General features: G+C 47.6%; 2 protein-coding genes across 2 annotated transcripts in view; one reads left to right on the top strand and one right to left on the bottom strand.

Moving 5' to 3' along the window:
- Positions 1-1,716: 1,716 nt before the first annotated feature.
- st3gal8 (ST3 beta-galactoside alpha-2,3-sialyltransferase 8) lies at positions 1,717-10,388 on the top strand. The gene is made up of 7 exons (XM_066702157.1): positions 1,717-2,025; positions 6,846-7,703; positions 8,336-8,538; positions 8,867-9,046; positions 9,256-9,301; positions 9,433-9,552; positions 9,898-10,388. Exons 2-7 carry the CDS (start codon positions 7,425-7,427, stop codon positions 10,135-10,137), a joined length of 1,068 nt encoding a protein of 355 aa, XP_066558254.1. The 5' UTR covers positions 1,717-2,025; positions 6,846-7,424; the 3' UTR covers positions 10,138-10,388.
- A 787-nt stretch (positions 10,389-11,175) lies between these two features.
- Positions 11,176-25,953, bottom strand: part of unm_sa1614 (un-named sa1614) — a 56,745-nt gene continuing 41,967 nt past the window's right edge. The window contains exons 17-28 of the mRNA XM_066702158.1: positions 22,298-22,484; positions 21,828-21,913; positions 20,772-20,887; positions 19,865-19,932; positions 19,425-19,532; positions 18,635-18,872; positions 18,118-18,294; positions 17,095-17,158; positions 16,044-16,105; positions 15,544-15,716; positions 14,516-14,638; positions 11,176-13,286 (exon numbers count right to left, since the gene is read on the bottom strand). Of these exons, the coding sequence (XP_066558255.1) occupies positions 13,212-13,286; positions 14,516-14,638; positions 15,544-15,716; positions 16,044-16,105; positions 17,095-17,158; positions 18,118-18,294; positions 18,635-18,872; positions 19,425-19,532; positions 19,865-19,932; positions 20,772-20,887; positions 21,828-21,913; positions 22,298-22,484 (1,477 nt within the window). The 3' untranslated portion in view covers positions 11,176-13,211. The remainder of the gene's footprint in view (positions 13,287-14,515; positions 14,639-15,543; positions 15,717-16,043; positions 16,106-17,094; positions 17,159-18,117; positions 18,295-18,634; positions 18,873-19,424; positions 19,533-19,864; positions 19,933-20,771; positions 20,888-21,827; positions 21,914-22,297; positions 22,485-25,953) is intronic.

Consider the following 25,953-nt stretch of genomic DNA (forward strand, 5'->3'; position numbering starts at 1 on the left):
TTAAGTCCAGCTGGCAGCCATTTGTTTGTTTTGGGATGGCTGGGAGACACCACCTCAGTCCTGCTTTCATGCTAGGGAGCTGCTGGGATTATTCTCTGGTTCTCAGCGTGGGCAGAGCTCCCTTGACCTTCCCAAGGCGGTGAACTAGGTCAGCAGCGGTTAAAGCACCTTCCCAGTGCAGCTCAGAACTGGGGACCAGTGGCTACTTCCTGCAACTTTTTTCTCATGCTAAAATCGTAAACACCAAATTACAAACTGAACCACAGTCCAACCGCCACCACACAGATCCAAACAAACAAACATACTTTCCAAGAACCTGACCAAAAACAACAATGTAAACATGTCCCAGAGTTATACTGCACCACTGCATATGAAATTCTGTCGCTTTTAAAATATATGTCTTTGCACTCATGTCTTTGCCACACATGTCTCCCAGTTCCAGGCCTGTCGCTGTGTTGTGTGGTGAACTGTGTCTGTGCGAATACAGCTTCCTCTGCCCTGTAGGGGATCGCGTTTCAGGGCATTCCAGGAGTGTCAGACTTGCTGTTGATCAATTACAGATTTCCTATGCAGCTAGCGGTCCATTTCTTTCTTTTTGCATTAATTAAATGACAGAATCTCAAGGTCAACATCCGCATCAGCGTAAAAGAATTTTAAAAGTTAATGGTGTGACTGACCTATGTAGGCCTGGAATCTTAGGCAATCAAAAGTGAGACAGAAACAGAAAAAAAAACATAATTGCACTGCTAACTTCTTTCTTTTCACTCTGGAGTGAGATTTCATTTGCATTGTTTTACAGGGCATTTTCACCTGGGCTGTGAAGGCAGCTGCGGTTTATCTTTGGAGAACATTTGGTGGTTTATTGGGGCACACTGCTGGCCTCTTGCTAAATGTTTTGAAGCTGCTCTTCAGAGATTGCACATAGAAAAGGGTCTAAAAAGTCCTTACAAGAGCACTTTTCAGTTTCAGTTCACATGATGTGATGTTGGGTTTGTTTTCCCCAGGTTTTTGATATGACATCATAATTTGTACAATGTTAAAGCACATATTCAAAGATCAGCACTTCCCCAAAACCTTAGATCTGTTGCACTTCTGTTTTTTCATCCAGCGCAGTGCTCTGTCAGTGAACGAATAAGTTGGACAACTTGTTACCAATTTTCTTGTAAACATCTGTAAGAACTCCGATGAGTAAGGAATCCCCAGGACCACAGTCAATCAATAAGATGTCTATTGTATAATGGCAATAAAATAATTTGGAGGTGACGGAGAGACTCAGCAAAGGTGCTGAGCCACCAGCAAAAATAGGTGCGTTATTTATAGTTCGAGACCTGGAAAACGATCAAAGAAAAGTCTACAAAATAGGAAGCATTAAAAAGAATCGATCAATATGCATTTAATACGAATTAATTTGCAAGGCTAACAGATTATGCTGGCTAGTTTTCAAACTTGCTTCCCTTCCCCCTTTCAGCCTATATGTTGCACGAAAGTGAGAAGGCAAGCAAGTTTCAAAAGTAAGTCGTTTTGCAGAGGGCGTCCGGTTTCTCTGCAGAATTGAGAGCTTGAAATGCAATCCAGATGTTCGCACGACGCCCCTCTCCTGCAGTCAGAGACGTTACGGAGTGGAGGGGGGGGGGCTGCTTTTTCAGGAGCAAATGTCCGGTAACTGGACGAGGACAATATAGTGCCCATAGAGCCCCCCCCCCCAGCTACAGAACGCATCGCGCGAGAACATTCCATTCCCCTTTAATTAATGTAATTACTCAATTAAAAAATACAACCACAGCGTGTAGCCTACATAACCGGACAAGGGGAGCCACAGTACAACCAGCAGAAACAAAGCACACGGATCTCTCCTCCACGCACAATTAACGTGATTGCCGCTACAGAGGTGGGGGGCTGTCTCTCATACCGCGTCGCACTCACGCCGCGCTGGTAAATACTAGGCGTGGAGGCGGGTTGTCGGTCGGACGGTGCCGTCGCAGCGCCTCACTTGCGTCCCGGCTGCCCTGAACTCCCAGTCCCAGTGTGAGTACTGGTTTATGACTTCTACTGGGTTTGTTTTGAGCTGTGTTGGAAAACATGTCTTATTTAAGATCTAGAGATAAGGGAGCTGCGTTGTTATTTATAGAGGGGGGGGAGGAGGGGGAGAGAGAGACAAAGTAAGAAAGAAAGAGGGAGAGGGAGCGAAAGGCAGACATGAATAAAGTATAAAAGAATGAAACATATGTAACTTTTAATTGTTGTCTTATCCCTTACGCTCTTTGTACGTAGCCGAACCGACACGGTACCAAAAGCGCAAAAACGCAAAATAATCCACAATCCACAATGAGGGACGTGGTATACAAATCATCACCTGTGCTTTTTATTTCATTTCATATATGGAATAACATGTAAAAAGCAGAGGTGATGTGTGTGTGTTGTGCAGTAGAGTTGGGAGGATTGTTTTTTCTTTAAAGCCATGAGCGCTCCTGCACTCTACAGTCACTACTAACACTAACAAGGCAAATGAAAAACGAGCAACCAGACTAATAATAATGATAATAACTGTTACGAGGTTTTCAAGTTCCTTCAGGTTAATTATTCCGGACTGAGGACGTTTGTCTTAATACAAATATATTACAGTAAGTTAAAGCGATGAACATGTTTCCTTTCCTAATACTGGGAATGTCTTCTGAACTGAAACGTGGGTCACAGTGTCCGGGATGTGAGAGATTCCCAGCTCTCCATCCCCATTATTACGATACACGAAACTAAGTGGGAAAAGGCTGGAGACAAATTTGTTTATTTAAAGTAGCTCAGTTACAACTGGTACTGAAACAAATTGAAATATTGTTTTGCCTAACGCACTTCACGGAAAGAAGTTGTTCTGGTAACAAAATAGTTTCCTGCCTTTATTCAGTGTCGGTTCCACACCCCATGCCTTAGTTTCTCTGAAATGTTAAATGGAAGCACTCTCTTTCTCGAGTATTTCAATAAACCTCCGGATTTCCCTTCTCCTGTGCCAGCATTTTGAGATTTCCTTAGCTTTGTTTTAAAAAAAACATTTTTGAAATGTTTATTTAAACATCTAGAGCAGATGTAAAGCTCTTTATCCTAAAAAACAAAGTGTGAGGCTTAACTGGTATTTTCTTTGCACTTGTAAATAAACCTCAGGGCTCAGGAAGACTCTGGTAGTTTGTAAACAGACCTGTCTCATGCATTGAGTGTGAGACTGCTATATTTTAAAGCTTTGTCAGTTCATACAGTGGAAAGAAAAACCAAAGCCAAAGACACAATAATAAAAAAAAACGGGCATTGATGCACTACACTGCACAGTTAGAGCTGTTGTGTAAATAAATCATAAATATGTAAGTCAACTTTGACACCTCTGTTTCATTTTTGATTTTGAGTGCTGTGTCTGACACTGGGTTAACCTCAGGCTTTGGAGAATGTATGTGGAGTTTCCTCCTCCAGGTGTGTTATTGTGGCTTTTGAGTGACAGCCTCTGTGTCCTGGTCAAGAGGTCAGAAGAAGTCTGCCAGGAGAATCACGTGGATGGAAAAGTGCTGGACTACCAAACAACAACAGCATTACAATATTGAAATTGTAATACACACACACACAAGAACTAGTGCCATTGAGATGGATGAGCACTGTGGTTTGGATAAGTGCAGTGACCTTGAAGTGCCAGAAGATAATGAGGTCTCTGCACGGTTTCACATGTGCCACATGCTCACAGGTGTGAATGTCATGAGCAAGTGACTCGTCACACCACCAGCTTTTTAAATCCTGCCGCATATAGGGGCACGATTAGACACAAGCACAGGGACCCAGGCGCACACATGCACAAACACAGCTTGTTTTCTCACTATCAGGTACAGAAGGAGTGCAGTACAGTCTGTGGAAACACGGCAGCTGGGTGTAAAAATAACACCGGAAATGAGAAGCGAATGGCTTGTTACCAGCACCATCGTGGTGTTGCTGCTGCTCTGTGTCAGGCTTGGGGCTGGGGGGGGGTTATTGTGTGTCGTTGAAAGGTTTGTCTGGGGAGTGGCTTGAGGGATCTGTGGGAAAGTGTGAGCTTTCTGTGTACCTGTCTGCACCTCGGACAGCGTTATTCAGCCAAGGCCCGTGTCTATGGGTACCTGACGCGCTCTCTCCTCCAAGGTCCAGTCATGCCTGTTTTACAACTGTGGGGCAGGTGTGCTTGAAATTCAGGGTGAAGAACTGGAACTGTTGTTGACCAGCTACCTCTGACCTGGACACTAGCTAGTGCACTGGACTGGCGTGACCTCGCATTGCTGCTCAAACCTCAGACTCGGAGGCGCATCCCCTACCGTGTTGGCTTAGAAGCATGTTTGCAGCGCAGGGTCTTTCCCAAGGGACGCATGAAACGTGTGTTGTGAGGACAGGTCAGAGGCTCACCGCTCATGCTGCCAGGCTGGGTGTTTATTGATGCCCAGCGCATTCTCAATCACTGCGTGACTTTGCGTTTTATACCACGCATTAATAATTCTTGGTGTAATGAGAACATAAGAGGAAAATAAGTGGGGAAAAAATAAGTACAAATTGTATTTCTGTAGAAGAAAAATGATTATATTATTAAAATATTATTATTTCCCTATACCTACCTGAATAATTTAATGGCATTTCAGAGTGGTAAATTGGCTATTTCAAAAAAAGCTTTTTTAAATTATTGATGAAGTTTTTATTTTATTTTCAACAGCCACTGAAAGAAAGTGTTGTTATAAAAACGGAGCTGTGTGAAACCGCGCTGCAGTATAATTTCTCCAGAGGCAAAGGTAATTGAGTTACTTGTTGCTATGTAAACAAACGCCAGGTGTGGGCAAACGGCGCGATTTAAACTGCAAAGCTGCCGTGTCAGCGGAGTCCTCCCTGCATAGTGGAGACACCGCTGATTAAAAAAATGCTTGATTGATTCAAATTGCAGTTTCCAGTTTTGGTAACGTGAGACAGACAGACATGTCTCGCAGGGCCTTTGTCATATGGACCTGCTAATGGGAGAGCAGGGGCAGATCTAAATATTGACACCGTTGATCACATTGAGGCTGCGAGGGTTTGCTTCTGCAGGTCCAGAGTTGGGGTCTGTTGGGAGGTATGTGCAGTATATATCCTTCACTGTTTTGGACCCAGTGCATGAACTTGGGGCTTATTAGAACAATACCAGTGGTTCCTTGGGCCGACACTTAGTGTGAGGTCATCGCATGAAGGCTTTAGTGCTTGTACTTGTGCCTGATGAACTCGGGGCTTTAGTTTATGTTTGTAATGTATATACACACTCGCATATCATTGTTGAATCAATAGCAGTGATGAATGCAGACCGAATTAATAATGAATGCATCGGCAAGAGGGCGATGCAGTGTAGCCCAGCAGAGCTCTGGCACAGCAGCAGCTGGCAGCCCGTCCTCAATCAGCAGCTCCCCTCTCCCGATCAGCTGAATGTCAGCTGATTCCATGGAAGTCTCCCAGGCTGACCTCACGACCCTCTCTGCCTCTCCCTCTCCCTCCCCCTCCACCCCTCCAGTTCTCCTGCTGAGGAATTCCTGGGGCTTGATAACTGAATTGTTACTCATCCCAGTGGAGGGAGACTGGGGCTGAAGCTGCTGTGCTGTGTAACTTGTGATCTCCCTGCCTCCTCTCCCTCTCCCTTCGTCTCCTTCTCTCCTGCTGACCCACACTCCCCCTCCCTCCCTCTCTCTCTCTCCCGCTCTTGTGCTGACAATGCAGTTCTGGAGTTGGGCTGGCTCCAGATGTACAGAACAATCTAGCGAAGTAGCAGTGTGGCTCTTCTGAGTAGTTCTCCTCCATATGTCTGTGTCTATATACTAAAGTGCTGGATATTGATTTCAGCTGGGGACAGGAGCCTGGGGGGGTATGTGGAAGTGCGTCCGTCTTTGTCTGGTTTTATTTATCCGTTTACTTATTTTTTCATTCATGCTTTAAGAGACCTGCATAGACTTCCTTATGATTGTGCATACAATATATATATTGATATATATCTATACATAACAGGACCCTGCACTGATTTGCCTATTAATTTGTAATACAGTGATTGGCGGGCTGTGAGCAGGTCATCTGAGGATTCGTTTCTCTCAGGAATGCTACCATGTCTCTGTATTTCTTACACTGATCTGTACTACTGGAAACGCACAGGGATGTATTTTTCGGGCCGTGGGTGACAGATGCTGACTTGCCTGTGGTCGCCCCGCATGGTAACAGGATCGTGTTCACTCTCGGCCTGACCGATGCTTCATGAATAAAATGGGAGCATGCTGACAGATGGCAGGTGATTCAAATTCAGAAGGTCCTATCAGGCTGTCCCCATAAAGGGATGACCGGAGACAGGGAAAAACACACAAGACGTTAGAGGGGTCTGGTACACCACGGGCCCGGTCTGTCACACAGCAGGCAGTATGTGTGCGATTCTCAATCTGACGGAGCGGGGGGCTCATACATGCACTGTGTCCGGACCCCCACTGATCTGCACAGAGGAAAGCATTGCGTCTGTAAAACAAGCCTGTTGTTGTTGTTGTTGTTGTTGTTGTTGTTGTTGTTCTTTTTTACCATCCTGATCCTATTATTTGATTAAGAAATTAAAAAACAATGTCCATTGAAATGAAAGATTGAGTACAAATCCAGCTGTGGACACAGTAGTGGTCGGCTATCAGGATCCCCAGCCTGCATCCAACACTCGCAGCTGTGGAGTGGAGGGCAGTGTTTTATCATATATATGATCAGTTTAAATTGCTGTTTGTTTGGTTTTTTTAAACCTAAGATCACAACTCCGTAATATTGTGGTGTTTCCTCAGCTTGCTCATGGTTTTGCTTTTGCATTTGTTTTGCAGGAGCCAGGTGGCCCATGATAACCAGCGCCAGAGTGTTGTGGAGTGAACCATGGGGAGCACAGCTGACGGGAGGCCTGGGGGATAGCAGGTTTAATTTCCTCAAGACCTGAGGCACGTGCACTGGAACCCGATACGGACTTCAGAATGTGACTTGGCTGCTTACTGTACTTTTTATTCTACTTTTGTACTTTTGAAACGTGAAAAAACAGCAGACCACTGTGGTGTGATGGAATGCAGCTACGCAGGACGTAGTAGCACCACAGCCCAGGTCTCTTTTAATATTGTATATATATTGTTTTTATAATTTTCTGTGCCACTCAGGGTAATGATAATCACTTGCTGTTTATTTATTAATCTACGAGAGACAAAAGGAAACACCTCAGACAAACTTGAAACTCATCTGTTAATTTTCCTCGCTGGTCGGGGACAGCGACCGAGTGGGGCATCTCCTGGAATCTAGAAAAAAAAAAAAAAAACACCCAAAACTCTGTGGGGATTCTCCAGGGGTTCTTCTCTGTTACTGCTGAGCAATCCAGGCCAGAGTAGACAGGGCTGTCTGCTGACCCTGAGCAGGAAACCATGCAGTGGAAAAACAAAATCTTCCTGTTTGTTGTCCTGTGCGGAGGCCTGATATTCACGCTGGTTGCTCACAGCATGCAGAAAGACAGAGCAGTTTTTCCAAGGCTGGTGGAGGCAGACACACAGGCCCCCACATCGAAGACTGGCGCCACGTGCGGCTGTGCCACCTGTGTGACAGACCCGGGGTGGTCAGGGTGGTTCAACCAGCGTTTCGACAGCCAGCAGCAGCTCTACCTCAGAGATGGAAGGATCCCCCCCGATATCCTGCAGTGGTGGCTGGTAAGAGATCATCCTAACCCTAACCACCCCCTAGACAATCAAACAAATATAAATTATATAAACAAATTCATAAGTATGATTGAATACACGTACAAATGGCAAGCAAGCGTGTTCTTAATGGATGTTGACTGAGGAATGTGTGGTATTGGGACATATTACAGCAGGGGGCTCCAGCCCTCAGGGTCTGCAGCTTTTTCACTTTAGCAGAACTGCTGCGAAATGGATTTCAGATGAACAAAGTGGGACTGCAGCTGTGTGCAGGACCGTTGTGCACTCTAATACCTGTACTGAATCCATATGGCCGACGCATGTTAAACTCTGCAGCTTTTTTTCTGTAGCTGTAGGTCTTTTTTGCAGAATGTGTTAGTCATTGCAGGGGATTAGAAAAAAATATTCTAGCTCCCCATGTCCACTGAGAATTCCCTTAAAGCCCCTGTGACTTTCATTACCTACATGTAGGCACCACAGCTGCCACCCCTGCTGTTCTTTCACGCTTCCATCAGACGGCAGACACAACATCTGAAGAAACGGTCTGGTGTGTTCTTGTTTTCGGAAACGTTGTTCTGTGGCAGAAAATAAATGAGATGTGGGATAGAGTCATGGTGTTCTTTTGTTCCCTTTTTCCCCACTAGGCTTTGCAGTTTACTAAGGATGAGGTGGACATGGACGACATCATAAGGAAGTTGTTCAAGGTCATCTCCACTCCTCTATCCAGCAACGGCCTCCAGCCCCCCCACTGGACTCAGTGCCGTAGATGCGCCGTAGTCGGAAACTCTGCGAACCTGCAGGCGTCCCAGTATGGTCAGCTGATTGACTCCCATGATTTCGTGATACGGTAGGTGTGACCACATGCCTTTATCTTTTCTATGGGGGCGTGTCTGTGGCCAAGGGGCTATCAGAATCAGAGGTGCTGTTGGGTGGTGTTGGTCAGGTCATTGGTGAGGAGATGATTTGGTATGTGTGTGCTTTCAGAAACTGCATGTGTCATGAAGAACAACGTTGTTTTAATAACCATGCGGTCTGATGTGGCATCGGATACTCACCTTAACACTCTGTGCTCGGGCACTTGAGTTAAGTGACCACACGTGTGTTCTCCTGAACAGAGCTGCAGAGCACAATCATGCTTTCGCCTATTCTGAAGTCTCTGTCTGTTCCCCCCCCAGGATGAATACTGCTGAGACACGTGGGTACGAGAGGGACGTGGGGGGCAAGACGACGCACCACTTCATGTACCCCGAAAGCGCGGTGGACCTGAAGGCCGGAGTGCACCTGGTCCTGCTGCCCTTCAAACCGCTGGACCTGCAGTGGCTGGCCAGTGCGCTGTCTACAGGCAACATCAAAAGGTACGCCTGTCCCTCTCTCCCTCTATCTCCCTGTCTGTCTGTCCCTCTGTCCATCTCTTGCCACAACCAGGCCCACTCACTTGCCTATATTGATCAAACGCGTAGCCTGTGCCTGCGTGAGGCGATAGGGGGCGACACCAGCTTTCAAGGTGGATGTGAACCCAGCCGATACTAAATATAAATTACAGCTTGCTTTGTTTCCTCTCTAGAACCTACATGAGAGTCAAAGACCGGATATGGGCAGACAAGGACAAGGTAAGGCAGCGGCGGGGATTGCCTCTTGCACGTGGTGTAGTATTTAAATGTTTGTCTGCTGTGGGGGGGGTTGACTTCAGAAGACTGCATGTCCCTGTCTGTCCTGCCCTGAATCCTGCTCTGACCCACAGGTGTTTGTGCTGAACCCAGCCTTCTTTAAGTACGTGCACATCAACTGGACGCAGTACCATGGCAGATACCCGTCCACGGGCATGCTGGCCATCATTTTTGCCCTGCACACCTGTGACCAGGTGAGTGGTCCACTCAGACACCTGGCCTAACAGCCCACTAGCCTGCCCAGGGTTGTGGTGTTGAATGTTTGCGTTGGGGTGTGGGGTGTGGGGAGCCGAAAGGATTCCTAAATCTCAGAAACCTCACAGACAGGCAGCTGTTTTCGGGGCTGGTTGTCTGTAATGTGGAAAGCCGGTTCACTAGCTGGGCTGGAGGTGTAAATTGGGCTTCACTGTGACTTATCACAGGGCTGGTTGTAATTCCCAGCCTATCTCCTCTCTCTCCTGCTGGCGTCGTATGAGGTTGGTGTTAAACTATGCCATCTGCCTGCCCACTCACTCTCCCGCCTCCTTCTCCCCCCACAGGTGTCTGTGTTTGGCTATGGCGCCGATCCGAATGGCAACTGGAACCACTACTGGGAATACAACAGATTCGCCGGGGCCTTCCGGAAAACTGGAGTCCACAATGCGGACTTTGAGACGGCCCTCATTAAGAGGCTGGACGAGGAGGGCATTATTAAGCTCCACAGCAGCAGAGCAGGCATGCAGCACACAAACCGGACAACGAGCGAGAAAGCAAACCCCGCCAAGGTATTTTTGGGATGAATTGTAGCATTGCCTCCGTCAAACCACACTGTCACAGACATGGTGACCCCGGCCGGCCCGCACTGGATTCGTCAACCACAAGTGAAGTTAAAGGACTGATCTATTCCAGACAGGATAGTGGGACGGTCCCCAAAGTGAAGGAAATTGGAAATGCAGAAGAAGAATGGTCATGCCAGACACATACACTAGTGGATTTTGCTGAGGCAGCTGTTTTCACATGATCTTTTTAAAAATAAAATATATAATTATTACGGTTGTTGTTATTGATTCACATTTATTACTCTGCGTGTTGCACCAGCAAGCCTTACCCAGAATGAAACTTCAGGAATTGGAGCCGAGAGCAGGTGGGAGGCAAATGCAATAGAGTGAACTAGGACCCCTGTGTGGATGTGGATTAAAAAGAAAAAAACTTGTATCTGGTCGATTTCCTGTGAAATTGCTGCTGTGGTCTTTGTATCAGAATAAATATGGTACTTTTCCACTGATGAAGAATAATAGATGGACTGACATTCTGTGTTTATTCTGTTAGTGTGAACTGTGCAGAAGTTCCTGTGTGATACTGCAGGCTCATTTAAGGCTGCTGCAGGAAATGTCTGAAGTCAGATCGGCCTCCCTCACAAACCACAGTGGCCCCGAGAGCGAGAACACACCACTAGAAAAATGCTGTGGATTTTGGGCGATGCTATACATTGAGCTTGCAAATGTGTGAGGGTATTTGCATTGCACACATGCACGTAAACATTACACACTAAACACTACAGCGGTGTCTTTTACAGCAAAGTCTCTCTGAGTTGTCACTCGGCCCGAGTGTGTGTTTTCACTTTAAAGAGCAGGTGCACAGAGATGGGACAGCATGCAAACGGGTTGAGAGAGTACCGACTGTCATATGGTACGAAAGTTTCAAATGGATTTGAATGTGCGTTGAGTCTCACCACATTTTTTATGTTATTTAGTTGGAGATGGAGAATAAAATCAGTGGGTTAGTGATTTGAGGAATGTATTTATACCTTGAGGGATCAACTTCAGTCTGCAGGCAACTTTGCAGGTGTAATAGTTTATTTCTGTTTTATGATAATAATAATATTGACACACATACAGGAAGAATTTACATTTTTCACAACTGCGTTCTGCTATTAAAACAATCTTAAAATACAAATCATTCAAAAATAAAAAATGAAATCTAAAAAAGTAAAATTGCACAGGGTATATATAATACTTTGCTGTTTTTTTTTCTCTCAAAATAAAATATCAGGTACCATAAACAAGACAGACAAACAATATAGGTACATACAGAAAGTAATTAAGGCAAGGTGAGAAAAACTTGCTGCAATGCCAAATTATTTCAAACTGAAATGAACTTTTATACAACTCCTGTCTCTTGCTTTCAGGTAAAGAAAATAGTGATGGCAAAACCTCAATAGTGATGTCTATTATTGTAATACTCCATGTACATGTTACAGCAATTACCACACACAGACAGGACAGCTGCTACCTAATGTGAGTAGTTTACAAGTTACAAAAATAAACGTACGGTTTGTACGTGGAGAAGGTAGATGGGATATTGGAAAGCAGATAATTTATGCGCGAGACATCGTGAAGGGATGCCGTACAGTATCTGTGAAAAGTTTCAAGTATTTAGATTAAACCAGCCTGTGTTTTTACACCCAGTGAAGACCAATACTGCCTCAAAAATACTGTAGATCATTCTGCCACACACACACACACACACACAGAAACATGCCGAAAACACTGGGGAAGCAATTAAACAAACAAATGTAAAAACAACAAGAAAAATAACCCAGTTAATCCAATATTTTCTATATGCATCTTAAATAAAAAAAATGCTACAACTCTCCAGGGCCTGAGACCAGTGTGATTGTCTAGAGGTTCTTGTTCTGGGAAGGAGAAAAGGACTGAACACTGACAGACTGACTGACAGTTCTGTATATTGGTTTTGCTCTTTTTGGATTATTTGTGCTTTTCGGTGTGCAATTTATTTATTTTTATTTCATCACTAATTCCTGCGTGTGCTGTCAGAGAGGGCTCAGCCACTCACAGGGGGAGAGATGGGTCTAGAATAGCTGACTGTGCTACAATGCCAACGGTACTGGTTCCTCAGGCCTAGTGTGGACTGAAAATCTTACTAAAAAGCACTCACACTGAACTGTATTCACACCACATCCACACGCACTGTACACACTCACACCACATCCACACGCACTGTACACATAAACAGCCAACAAGATATTGCACAGCTGTATTGACCCTGATATTTAAACCGTCAGGAGATTCCCACCTGAGTAACAAGATCCTTCGTCATATCGTCACCTGATATGGCCTGTCTCTATTCATTCACGCATCTTACTGTTGTGCTCGCTCTAAAATGGATGATTATTTTTTTTCTTATTTAAAGGAATTTCTTAGAAACACTCTGTTCTGGCCGTGACTACCCTCCAACCCCCACTGCCCAAAAACAGACTAAAACGAGACTAAAGCTAAACAATGCGACAATCAAACAAACTGATCCGAGACATGATGATGCCTCATATTAGTCACACTTCCTGCAGACGCCAACGGCACGACCAGCACCCAGTCTCTGGTCTTTGTCGGGTTGCGTCGATTCCTTTTCTGGTTTTTGAGAGGTGTGGTAATCCGTCATGGACAGACAGGATTCGCTCAGAGAACTGAAGGTAGAACACGCCATCTCACACCAAATCATGCATCACTCGGAGCAGGGTGAGAGACACCGGCCACTGTTTTGCCATGTTCTGGGCACATGCGGAAACCCCCCACACACACAGCAGAACTACTGCATTCATCCAGTTGTGAGGTTTCCCACGGTACCTTTGATTTGAACTCTCCTTTTCTCTTTAATGTTAGAAGTCTGAACCTGCCCCCCCCTCATAAAAAAAAACAAAACGTTTTGTGTAGTTATGGTTTCCGTGCCTGAGCACAAAAGAGTAGAGGGCACGTGTCAAGTTTCATGTCAAATGGGAGGAGCAGAGTTTTTCCGTGCTGCTGACGTGGATCACAGGTCACAGGTCATGCTGCGGGGCCAGGTCTTCTGCCAGCGTTTATTCAGACAGGATTTGGACGAACGAGGCGGGGAACAGGCCCTTCTTGTAAGGATGCCCCTCCACGTAGCCCATCTGGAACAACAGTGGGAGAGGCGGTCAGCGCCACAACACACTCCACACAGCGGACATACAACGCAGCGTATTTTCCTGATACGAAGGCCTCTGTGGCTATCAAGACTTTTTCACTATGAGTTCTGACAAAACACAAGACAATGAATTGCTTCAGACACAAATCTTTTGGCAGTCAAATGAAGCATCTCTAAAGGCAATTTAAAGCTTCCATTACTAATGACTGAATGAACATGACATGACATGACATGATTTTACAGTAGGGTTTTTTCCCCCAAAAAAAGTTAAGTCGTCTCTTGTTCCTGGAAAATGTTTAGCTCATGGCCCCTCAGTCTGCTGTTGCAATCAGCCCACTGTTTGCCCAGAAATGGTTTAAGTCGACGAACTCTGATCTGTAGGGAATTCTGAACAAAGCGATTTTCCAGGAAAAACTCAGGTTATATAGTACAGAAATAAGAAGGAGAGGAGAGGAGATTTATTGCTCTGAAGCTCCGGAGAGACCTGCACTGCAACACGGGGAACAAATACAGATATTTCAGCACTGAAATCTTACTGCCAAGATACAAACAATGTGTGTATTCATGTTGGCAGGACTGATTACAGAACTCGAAGTCATGGCTGATGTAATTATTGCTTGTCTGCTTTGCTCAAATATGAATTAGCATTAAGCACATAATCGCACCAACACACACACACGGCTCTCTAATCAGGCGGGGGGCTGGGGGGGGGGTTCAGAGACCATGGGGAAAGCGGACAGGAACAGAGGAGCTCCAAACGCTTCCCAGCTGTGCGGCCTTCTTCTCCTCTCAAATGATTCACCACCCCCTGGCCCGAGCACAGTCAGCGCGGCGCTGTACACACGCTCTTGCTCCGTTTGGTCTGGTCATTTATTTATCTTTTTTTGGGGGGGAGGGATATTTAAATGATAAGATAGCCCACTAAGAAAACATCTGTCTGAGAAGCACAGAGGAAAGAATGCACACCAGGGGACAAAGTCAGCATGGCAGAAGACAGGATTGGGAGGAATGTAGAGAAAGAATAAGAAAAAAGTTGTAGTCTTTAGGAAAGGAGGCCCTCTGCTGAGTGGAATATGCTACAGCAGTTGGCTACCTTGGCTAGTTGGCTAGAACAGAGCTCAGATCAGGTCATGGTTTGCCTCTGGCCGTCTAAAAAACAGCTTGCCTCTCTGTTGATGCCAGGGGTCACCGTGGCGGGGTGTGAGGGATACTTACCCACCAATCGGCATCTTCCTCCTCCAGCACCACCAGCACCTCCCCCTCATTGAAGGTCAGCTCGTCGTGATGGTCGGCCACACAGTCGTAGATGGCTTTCGCCCTCCGCACCCGGGGCTTCATCTGGAAGCACAGAAGCCAAGGTCAATATGGTGACTTCTTATGGACTGCAGTGTCCTGGTGGGTTTTACAACTGGGCAAGCAAGCCAGTGCTATATGACCCCTGGCTGGGGAAGGCACAAGTACCCGTTAAAAAGGGATTGAAACAAATTAAGCAAAACAGGACAACAACAACAAAAAAGCAAACACTAGCATTAGCTCATGTAAATAACACCGAGCAGCAGCCAGGGGAAGCCCCACGCAGCTGGAGGGGCTATGATTGGAAGCTGTAGGTGCGCTCAGGGGAGGATGCTAGTTAGATAATCAGTTAGAGATAGTCGGCTTGTTTCTCAGAAACCTACACCCAAGTCAGTAAACAGGAACTTGAAACTCTGATAGTATGTTTTCTTAAGCATCCACATCTTCAGTTTATAGAAGACAGGACAACAAATTGGCTTAACACCTAAATAAAGTGTCAAATCCCTTTTTTAAACTGTGATACAGCACTGCAGTGCAGAAAGGAGAGACTTTCCCTGAAAACCAATGTACTGTCTCAGTAGGTTACCTGCCCCATTGTAAGACCTAGCAGCACTCTGAGCCCCATAAAATGGAAGTGATTTGGGACCCGGACCAAAATGTAACCCTAATTGTAACTTCATTGATACACTTTAAATAATGCTCTTAAAACAAATGCCACCCTTTGACCAGTCCTACACCCTGCCTACCAGACATAGGGATGACTTAGGCTTTCAAAGGTTGGGAAACTGATGCAAGAAATCATGCAGACACACAACAGCACACGCACACACAGCTCGCTGAATCAGCACTGCACCCAACCCCCCCATGACACCACACAGGGAAGCCATGGGCCGAGAAGCACACAAGGTTCCTGCATGGGGGGATCCCCCCTCCAAAGACCATGACCGTACCAGAGCACTCCTGGGCAGGGGGTGGGGGGTGGAAACATGCGAGGCTCCGTTGGGCTCAGGGCCAGAGCCGCGGTAGGGGGGGGAGCTGGGAGGGGGGCCGCGACTGCTGGGCTGGGGAGTCTGGTAGATCCACTGAGACGAGTGGCCCTCGGCATCGGCCCTACAGTGGATCCCTGGCACAGAGACAGCGAAGGGACACCATCAGCTGAGACAGAACAGAGCCACAGGAAAACACATTCGCTACGTGATTCTATAAAATGTTGTATAAGTTATAAATGAAGTTATACAATCTTTAAGAAATAATAGTAATAATGGAGTTGGGGTGAAGTATGTAAATATCTGAATTTGACTGACTGATTGATAAGCTGTGCTGCTCTGATCTTTCTGTTTACGACCCTTACAGTGAGCTCTGCTGTGGAAACATGATAAGGATCCACAAACACAACCCTCCCCCTTCCCCAAAACCCAAGTAGATAAATGCAGAGTCGGGCGTGCCGTACCTTTCTCAGGCACCTCGGGCAGGCAGTTGAGAGTAGACACAGTGTACTTTGGGGACCCTGAGCTGAGGAGAAACAGAACATTTGCTTTTAATGAACAGGAAGCAGAAGCAGTGCTACTGTGTCTCTGCTAATGAGTCAGAGGTGTCACGAGCCCTGGACACACGCGGCCACTGAGGCGTCCTGCAATCTGATGGTTTTCAGCCTTTTTAGGTTCCAGTTTTTCTACTTGAATTTAGTGCAGGAAAACTGTGCAAGAAATTAAAATTGGTTGGATAAGGATAATAGGACAGACTTTTTCTTTCTTAATAACGATAACTCTGTTTTATTCTAGAGAGAAGTTCAGACACGTTTCCCAGCAATGGGATTGTTTTCTCTGTACCATGTGAACACGAATGGAACCACTACCTCCCACCAGAGGGCAGTGAATGCATTACTCGTGTCTAGATGTGTCAAAGTCACTGCTCAGAACATCCTAAAAACAGATATTTTGCAATCAGAAATAATAGTATTAGAAGCGAAAAACAGCCCCATTTTGTTAATTACACAAATAATGATTCCATTCAATGTTTTTGCTCTTGGCGAGACACTGCTTCTAAGAGGTCAATGTGAGTAACTTTTCCGTTTGTGCAGTAATGCAATATTCAGTGAGGTACAAAACACTACATTGAGAGACCAGGGACATGACCTCTCTAGCACCACACAGTGACTTTCAACAGATGCAGATTCACAGTTTGAAGCTGGTGGTACATTTCTGGTAAATAAATAAATAAGCATCTTACACAATAGCTGAACTAAGTTAAATATGGGGAAGTAATCTAGACTACATTCCACATGACAAGCAGGGTCTGTAAAGCAAATGGTGGCTTCCTGTACTTTAATAAATATAGTATAGTAAATAATGTATTTAAAAACACCATATCAAGTGCTACTCGGTCAAACTCCATGGAAATGCCAAATCTGTGACAACCATGAAGAAAAAAAATCTTGACTTGAACTATTATGACTCCCAAGCGTCATGACAGCTTCAGAAGCTCACTGACAGGAAACTCACCCAGATTTCTGGAATGAGCTTTCAGGACCGCCGAAGCCTCTGGAGTTGACAGGCATCCCATAATCTGGAAGCAAAACAAAACAAACAAACAATGAAATCACAGCCTTAGCATCACACCGACGGGAACCGAAGTCTAAAATGAAGGTCGGATGCCTTTGAGCCAAGCAGCACAATCTGAACTTGGCAGAAGGGCACATGACTTTCATAGTAGCTTGGCTTCACAGCACGGCCTTTGAAGTGTCAGGTAACTGGAAGTGTGCGTGCTTGGCCCAGCGTTTTACTGCAGTGTGGATGGAGGGTATTATCTTAGCACAAGTGACTGAGATGAAACACAAAGTATCTGCAGCTGCTGAATGGTGCTGAAGGTGAAAGCCAAACCTGGGTTGTGAAAACCCAGATGCATAATTCACAGAGGCCCTGGCCAGGCGGATTCAGTCCTTATCAGCGCCAGGATGAACAGAGATGAAAACGCTGCCCCCAATAACCCAATCACCCAATAACCCCAGGCTGACAGAAACCCATTTGCAGCAGAATAACAGTGTGAGGGGGAAAAAAATGAGGAAAAAAAGTATGTGTTTCATCCTTTCAGGGAAAGCAAATTATATTTTTACTGGGAAAAACTCCAGAGACCTTGTTCCAGTTATCATTTTTTTTAAATTCATGTTTTTATTCTGCTTTATTATTATATATATGTTTATAGATCTTTCTCTTGCATGCTGCAGAATCTCCCCATCCCAGCCACTATAACCTTTGAAACTACACACTCTCAGGTAACTCAGATGTCTCCGGTACCCCAAGGCAATGTTATACACACTCAAGGTGCAATAGCACAATGAAAAGTAAGAGCTACACAGCAGTGGGCGTTAGCTTTGGTTCAGGGAGCTGAGGAGAGAATTCACCTGAATATAGTCACCAATCACAGAGGAGAGAGGGAAGTGGTTGAACAGGTCTAGATAAACAGCCACCTATCACAGAGAGGAGAGGAGAGAAATGGACCCTGTGTGTGGTGGCCGGGCACCTTACCGAGGGAGATGTGGCGCGGGGTGTGGGGGCTGTGGGGAACCTGGGGGGACGGCTCGGAAAGAGTGCGCTTGTGCCGGATGACCAGAGGTGGAGGAGGGGTCCTCTTCTTGCTGGACATACCATCGCACCGAGCGTCGGGTGGGCTGACCGGAGGAGGAGGTGGGGGCATGTTTGGAGCTGAAACATACAAGCAAACAAACCACACCAAAAAAAATGAACAGAAAGAAAAAAAAATGTAAAATGAGTGAGATGGGCAGTGCTGCCTCTAATGCAGTGACTGCAGCTGTGCAGTGAGAGGAAAGGGGAGAAAACACAGATTTCTGGGAGAGGGGAGCTGGACAGAGAGGTGAGCTGCACAGACACTGACCCTTCCAACATGCAAGCTACGGAATTATACCAGCATGGATGGATAGAGACCCACGAGAACAGAAGCCCTAAAAAAGAAAGCGAGGATCAATCAGAGCAGAGCAGCTGACCTCTGACCTCTGCAGAGGAGTGTGAGCGGAGCGGGCCTTACCTCGTAGCCGGGGAGGAAGGGGCGGGGCGGGCGAAGAGGGTGGCGGGGGAGGCGGGGGGCTGTCCAGGCTGCGGGTGTGGGAGTTGGGCAGGGCGTAAATCTCGCGGCGGGTGTCCCGCACTAGACCGGCCAGGCGGCGGCCCACCGCGGCATAGGCCCCCCGGTCCGCACGGTCCGAGCTGGGGGTCTGGTACAGACTGAACGGCCGGCTGGAGCGCTCCTTCTTCACAGGGCCCAGCTGCCCGGAGCAGTCACGGGGGAGAGGGGGAGCACAGGGTCAGCACAGAGTCCACACTCGGCACATCACTGCCTCACAGCCAGTGGCTTGTCACTTCAGTTTAAAGCACAGCAGCAGTCTCCCTGTAACTGCTACTCTGACCTCAAGGCACTAAAGAACCTTAACTGAAGGAATGAGCTGGGGGAGGTTCAAGTTAAGACTTCGGGAAGCTGAATTTGTTGTGTAAAGTTTGAAGCGCACGCTAGAGTTGTATAGTCTAGGACTGGGGGTTGAAGGCCACTTAGCTTCACTACTGTAATCCCAATTACATCGCTCTGTCCTTTTTTCACTCCATCTAGAGAGCTAATATACATTTTGTTGCTTTTATGGGGTTCATTCTTTCACCTGGGGGATGGTGCGACTGAGGGTCACTGAGCACAGAAGGAAAAGACAAAAGAAAAAGCAGTAAAGGGTTTTTCATAGTATTGATCGATTTGCGGAGAAATCGTGATTTGAGAGGGAGATGAGGGAGCCGTGTTGTGATGTGTTGTGGTGTCGGGGGTTCAGGGTCACCTTCTCGTCAAGGTCGTCGTCACTCTCGTACAGGTCCTCCTGCCGCAGCCTCCACTCGTACTCCACGTGCAGGTGCATGTTGAACTGGTTGTTCTGGGCCTGCTGGATCTGAGAGGCAGGGGGCGACAGGAGTGAGAGGGTCACCCAGTTGCCCTCATGCATCGCTGGCAGGGTCGGGTCTTTGAGGGCCCGTAAGGTTTCTATCCCGCACTTGATTCCCCATTTGAATCAGTTAAACTGCTCAGTTGGTCTAGTTGTAACTCTCTTCACAGGTCTTAGGCTGGTATTTGGTATTGATTGACTCTGGCCCACCCTGCGATAACTCAAAGTCACAACTCTACATCTGACCTGAAACCCACCCTATCCCACCCCACCCCACCCAGAAAGAAACTACAAAAACAACCACACACTTGGTTAAAGAAAGCTGAGCAGTGTCTTACCAGCTCCTCACAGTGAGTGTGTCTCAGTCTGTGAGCGATGTCTAAGCCAGTCTCTCCCACCTCGTTTTCTGTACAAAAATGATCACAGAGTATAATTTAAAACAAATCAAAACAAAATAATAATAATAACAACAACAACAACAACAACAAAAATAATAATAATAATAATAATAATAATAATAATAATAATAATAATAATAATAAAAACAACAAATTGAGGGGTGAACCCAGAGGATAGCCAGCCCGGACCAGAGACCAGTTTGAACGAGCACAAGACTGCAGTGCTACATTTGTCACCCCCAGGGCAAGAACGGCTGCAGAGACGCGCAGCTCGCTGGTGGGACCGAAATGGGAATGAATTCTGCAAGTCCGGGATGATCTCCCGCTTATGCAGGGAGAGCGCATCGCACACTGGAGATAACGAGGCATCGGTGGTGGTGCAGCACGCGTCATTTAGCATTTAATTATCCCAAAGCCCGGCACTGATAAGCAACGCGGAAAATACAAGTAATCTGGCTATTTTCACAAATGAGCCTTTCCTTGCAGCAATTAACAATAACTATCACTTTTATCACTATTCTCTATTCAGCTGCATAGCAAATGAGTTTAGCTCAGCAATTGCCTTTTTTCTTTGTTTTTTTATGAGGTAGACAAAGGAAGGTTCACTTCAAGTACATCAAACCTCCAAGCTGAGAATCTGAACAGCCGATGTGTCGCGCAACTCAACAGGAAGTTCAGATGGAGGGATAGCAGGGGGCAGTGAGTTTTTTCCCCACCAACTGGGATCTCTGGAGACCCACCACTGCCCGTGTGTGTCTTCACTGAGACCGTGTAGGTGCAAGGGCAGCTCAAGGGGAGGGAAATTACAGCGTTAAGGCCTGTGGCGGTGCTGTGTGCAGGTACTCACTGAGATGTGTGTTGGCCTTGGCTCTCAGCAGCAGTTTAAGGCACTCTGTTTTGTTGTGCAGACAGCAGTAGTGCACGGCAGTGTTTCCCCGGACGGTCTGCTTGTCCAGATTGGAACTGCAACACAGTGGACAGAAGCCATGACTGGGACAGCCAACGTAAACAGACTTCCTCGACTCTTGGACGTGTCCATCGAGATTTGTTAATATTTTCTTGGGGGGGGGTAACCTTCCTGACCCTAGTAAGCCGAGACCCTCCCCCCCGCACCATCACGGTATATGGTTTGGCAGGTAACCAATACACAGCTGCCTCGGTGTAATCTGTCTTCATCAGATGAAAAACAGCACACACAAAAAAAAAGAATAATAAAATTGGCTTTCAGAGCAGCTGTTGCGTTTTCATTATCCTGGGGATGCCTGATATCTAAGATCTGTTTCCCACAGTAGAAAACAGCACATATTTTCACAGAAGGAATGCAGTATTTGAGCACCGAGCCAACGGCTGAAAGCACGAGATCAAGGGCCAGTGTAACATTTTGTTTTCCAACGTTAATATTTCTCCCTTGAGCTGCTTCAATTGCCCAGACTGTCTGAAGGCATTACAGAAAGCGTTCACTGCACTTTATTTCACTTTTCCACATTCTGTCTTGTATTCATGCCTCCACTCAGTGCTGGCATCGGTGTAAATATGTCTGAGAGGGGCAATAAAAGCGCACATTTCATCTTAAGACTACAAAGCTTGCAACAGAATGGCTCTGATGAAACCACAGAGAATGAGTCATGGGGTAGTTGTACAGCTCTGCTCATCACAGACCGCTACGGCTGTGTGTTTTTCCACTACAGTGTAGGACGGCCGAATATCCCTGCTGAATTAAAACAACAACCAGCTACAGAGTATATGATGGGACAGTTCATTTATTGGCACTGTAAGACTTCCTGCTTGTGATTAGGGGGTACGATTCCTCAGGTTTCCCGTCTGCCTAGAAAAGCTCTGATCCCCCCAAACTCACACCCTCCCTCCTTCACACACTCACACCCTTCCAGCCCCCCACCCTCACCAGTTATGCACCAGGAAGTCCACCATGTGCAATGAGGTTCGATCAGCCAATAGCACGGCCAGGTGAAGGGCTGCCTCCCCTTGCTCCTGTGGAGAGGAGAGCAGTGACATCAGGAGTCTGCAGGGTTACACAGTGACGGGGGAGGGGGAGGGAGCACCTTGACCAGTCAGCTACCAGCAAAGCATGCATTCATTCATGTAACCAGTTAGGTAGTTATTTACGCAATGACATCATCAAACAGCTATGCAATCTAAAACGGACTGCACCGTTACCCATTGTTCAATACTTTCACAACACACAGCAGGTGTTTATTTTGTATTTCGTTACACATACTCCTATTTGTTCCTTATTTTATATCCACATATTCTTAACTCCACTCTAACAGGTATGCGCTCTATGTGCAGACACAATGTAAAGTTAGCGGGCTGGCAGTTTATTGTCTTGTGCACTGCCGTGTGGCATGGTGGTACCTGTGCAGGGCTGGGCAGCGGTTGGCTGAGGTCCACCCTCTCCGCGTACAGCTGCAGCAGAGCGAAGACTTCCCGGCTCCTCACTGCCCCTTGCAGGCTGCGCCGCAGGGCCTCTGGGGAGCTGCCGCTCCGCCGTGAGAACTGGCGCTCCACGTACTTTGACACGATGAAGTCCTTCCGCACCGCCCTGCCCACAGAGAAGGGGAGAGGGGAAGTGAGGGATAGATAGATAGAGAGAAGGAGAGGGGGAGGGAGAGAGCAAAACAATAAGGCCCAGCCACATCAGTTTTACCATCGTTAACAGTACGGTTCAGAGGCTATGTAGGGTTTCTTACACTACCTATGTTTCTAGTACTTTTCCCAAAAAAACCCGCACAATATTAATGTACGGATCCTTCCAGATGAAACTGATAAAAAATACTACCCAGAGCTCCCCCCCAGAGGGGTGGCCTCGGACCCTCACCCCTTGCTCTGCCCATCTGCAGTGATGAGCGATGGGCCCCTGAGACAGCCGCCCAGCACCGAGACACCAGGCCTGCCTCAGACACGGAGGAGGGGGGACTGGGGGCCGCCTGGTTCTCATTTCTCATATTGCCTGCACATGTGTCAACTTGATGTATATATAATGGGGGGGTTGCACAGAAACATGTGGGCAATACTGCAATACTGGGAGGCAGCTCCTCCAGCAGGGATGGGTCCACCTCTGGCAAGAATACCAAGCCGTATTGTTTTTATCATTTCTGTTACAGCAACAATGAAGGGGTACTGAAGGCTGTTAAATGCAGTTCAAGTTGGTGGGAAACGAACAATGATCCATGATACACAACAAGGACCAAGAGGGCAGGGATCTGACATCAGTGGAACAGCCTGGGGGGAGACTGCTGAGAACAGAGCTGAGCCACACACAGTGAACCAGAGATAGACAGAGAGAGAAGGAGAGACAGAGAGTGTTAGCTGAGATTAGTCTGATACAGGAGAGAAAGGAGGCTGAGACAATAGGGAGAGAGAGAGAGAGAGAGAAGGGCATCGTCTCAAAAAGACACTTGTCTAGTCGATGAAGCTCTTATGTCAGAGTGGGAGTGATAACATTGTAGCACTGCCTTTTCTTTCTCCAAATACAAGCACTTTGGACACGGCACCTGAGGTGGGGGGGGGGAGAAAATTAAACCAATGTGATTGGTGTCTGACACTATCAGATGGAGATGAGAGGACTGAAGGACTCTGTCTTGGCATGGTGTGTTTTATTAAACCATGGACAGAGTGATTGACTGATGGACTGACAGGAAGCTGGGACAGATAGGAAAGTTATTTCTGGGCTGTGGAGCTGAAACACACTGAATGTGGTCTGAGCGTGAAACTGCTGATTTCAGCACTCTGCAGGAGCTAACTGGGCCACAGCCCGACTCCAGAGACGAGTCTGACAGGGCCAGTATGTAGAGCCAAGTGCTAAATAAATTGGCTTCAAACCAGAGGCCTTACACAGATATTGTAGGACCTTTCTAGACTAGACATCTTGGACTCGGGTTTCCCTCCAATAGTGAGAGAAACCTTTGTCCATCAGGGGGCATCGAACTGTATTTGACAGTCTCTTTCTTTTCCTTGCAGGGAGCTGATCCATCAGGCCAGACCAGACGAGACGGCCCGGAGCCCGGCCTGACCAGGACTGCTCCCTGCTGACGTCACCAGCCAGGATCCAGGAGAGGCCTCGGATCCCAGGGACCGACCAGGCCGATCGGCAACGTCCCTGAGGGAGGCCTCCTGCAGCCAGGGCCCGGACTTCTCCCCGCAAGGCCCGCTCCCTGCAAGAGCCCCGGAGGTGGAAGCTGCTCCCCAGCCAGGTGGACTTGCCCTTGACCCTTCTCCCAGGTAGGAAAGCGCAGCATGGCCCAGCGAACCGCCGGTGTGAGGCGCCATAATGCGGTGCGCTTCAGCCGTGGGGCTGGAGCCGAGACCGCGGCCCTCACCCAGCTGGAGTTCAGCAGGTCCGTGCTGCAGAGGGGCCTGGGCTTTGCCCCTTCTGAGCTGAACTGCGTGGTTAAACTGCCTGGACCTAGGGACGTGTTTGAGGTGAGTTTTAAGAACCCTCAAGTGCTGGAGAGTTTCTGGAATCTATATAGAGAAAAAAAAGATAGTATGCCCCTGAGTGACTTTGTGGTCGATGCCCTGACTGATAGAGAGATTAAAATAGTAACTATCCAGTTTTATAATGAAGCAGTGGCAGAGTATGATGTAGAGGTATGGCTGAGGAGACACTGCGAGATCCTGTCTGAAAGCAGGAGAGTTAATGATGAGGACGGGGTCTGGACCGGTGCTCGGCGGTGGCAGGTGCGCCTGCAGGTGGAAGTGGCCGCCATTGGCGGAGTACACCATCTGCCGAGCACTGTGGTACTAGGAGCAAATAGGGGGCTTGTCTTCTACCATGGCATGCCCAAATTATGCAGGAACTGCGGGGCCCTGGGTCATTTAGCCGCAGCCTGCACTGTTGTTAAGTGCAAGGTCTGCGGCGGAGAACATCTGACCAGGGCCTGCAAGCAGGAGAGGGCCTGCAACCTGTGCGGTGGGGGAGGGCATCTCTTCAGGAATTGTCCCTCCTCCTATGCAAATAGGGCGCGGGCCCTCGGGGGTGGTGGAGAGAGAGAGAATCAAGTGGAGGCTCCTCCAAAGGTGATACCCCAAGATGGGGGTAGAGAGGAAACAGTCCTCAGGAGTCTCATAGGCTCCCTCTCTGACTCTGGGTCAGAAGTGGAGGCAGAGGGGGAGTGGACAGTGGTAGCGGGGAAGAGGAGGAGAGCAGAAAAGAGGAGCATGGGTGGGGGGGTATGATGAATAAAAGTATCCACTCTGCAGATTCTCCCCCCCCCTGCCAGCTCCTCCCCCGCTGCAGAGACCTCTCCCTCTAATTTCTACACGCCCCACTCTGACTCCAGAGAGGAGAGCAGTGGGCCTTCTCCACTGCCCCGAGTGGGCAGCCTGGTGGATGAGAGGCCCCCTAGAAATAACATTCCTCCTGCCCCACAACTGAGACTCTCCCAGGGGAGGGGTCAGGTATGCCCTCCTGGCAGTAGTGGGAGAGCCGCAGGTCCTCAAGAGACGAGAGTCGGCGCCAGTGTCCTTTCCCATAAAGACCTTAGGGACGTAATGGCAAGGTCACTGGCGCTGGGGGAGGAGGCCTGCGGTGGCAAACAGCCGGGAAGGGAGAGACCACCCCCTCCCCCATCATTAGTTAAAAGAACAACTAGCGGGGTCTACACAGTTTTCTCCCCAGTTGTACACAAAGCCTCTGCCCTGCCATCTGCTCGTCGGGCCTCGGCCACAAAGGAACCAGGGAGAACCTCCAGCACCACGGGCCCTGAGCCCAGTGGAGTTTCGCCAGCCTTACTGGGTGGCGGGAGCCAAGCCCCCCCCATAGTCTTCCTAGAGGATCAAGCGGTGAGGCAAATGATTGAAATGATGGGTGCTAGCGCTAAGCTAGGTGAGGGAGAAGAGAGGAGTGGGGAAGAGAAAGGTTTCTTTACATGATTGTTACGGAGCGGGTAATTGCCCTCACAGCCATCATGGCATTAATTATTATATCAATAAATGTGAGGAGCATTGCTGAGGTGAAAAAGAGGACCGATGTTCTAAACTCTCTGGCTGGAATGAAGGCGGATGTTATC

This window comes from Amia ocellicauda, chromosome 4, assembly GCF_036373705.1.
Source record: "Amia ocellicauda isolate fAmiCal2 chromosome 4, fAmiCal2.hap1, whole genome shotgun sequence".
NCBI lineage: Eukaryota > Metazoa > Chordata > Actinopteri > Amiiformes > Amiidae > Amia > Amia ocellicauda.

What these genes read in the sequence shown, in the direction of transcription:
- st3gal8 (XM_066702157.1), top strand. Translation starts at nt 7,425, where the DNA reads ATGCAGTGGAAAAACAAAATCTTCCTGTTTGTTGTCCTGTGCGGAGGC. An exon ending in ATATCCTGCAGTGGTGGCTG is followed by an intron (nt 7,704 to 8,335) that starts GTAAGAGATCAT and finishes TTTCCCCACTAG; the next exon opens with GCTTTGCAGTTTACTAAGGA. An exon ending in TCTACAGGCAACATCAAAAG is followed by an intron (nt 9,047 to 9,255) that starts GTACGCCTGTCC and finishes TTTCCTCTCTAG; the next exon opens with AACCTACATGAGAGTCAAAG.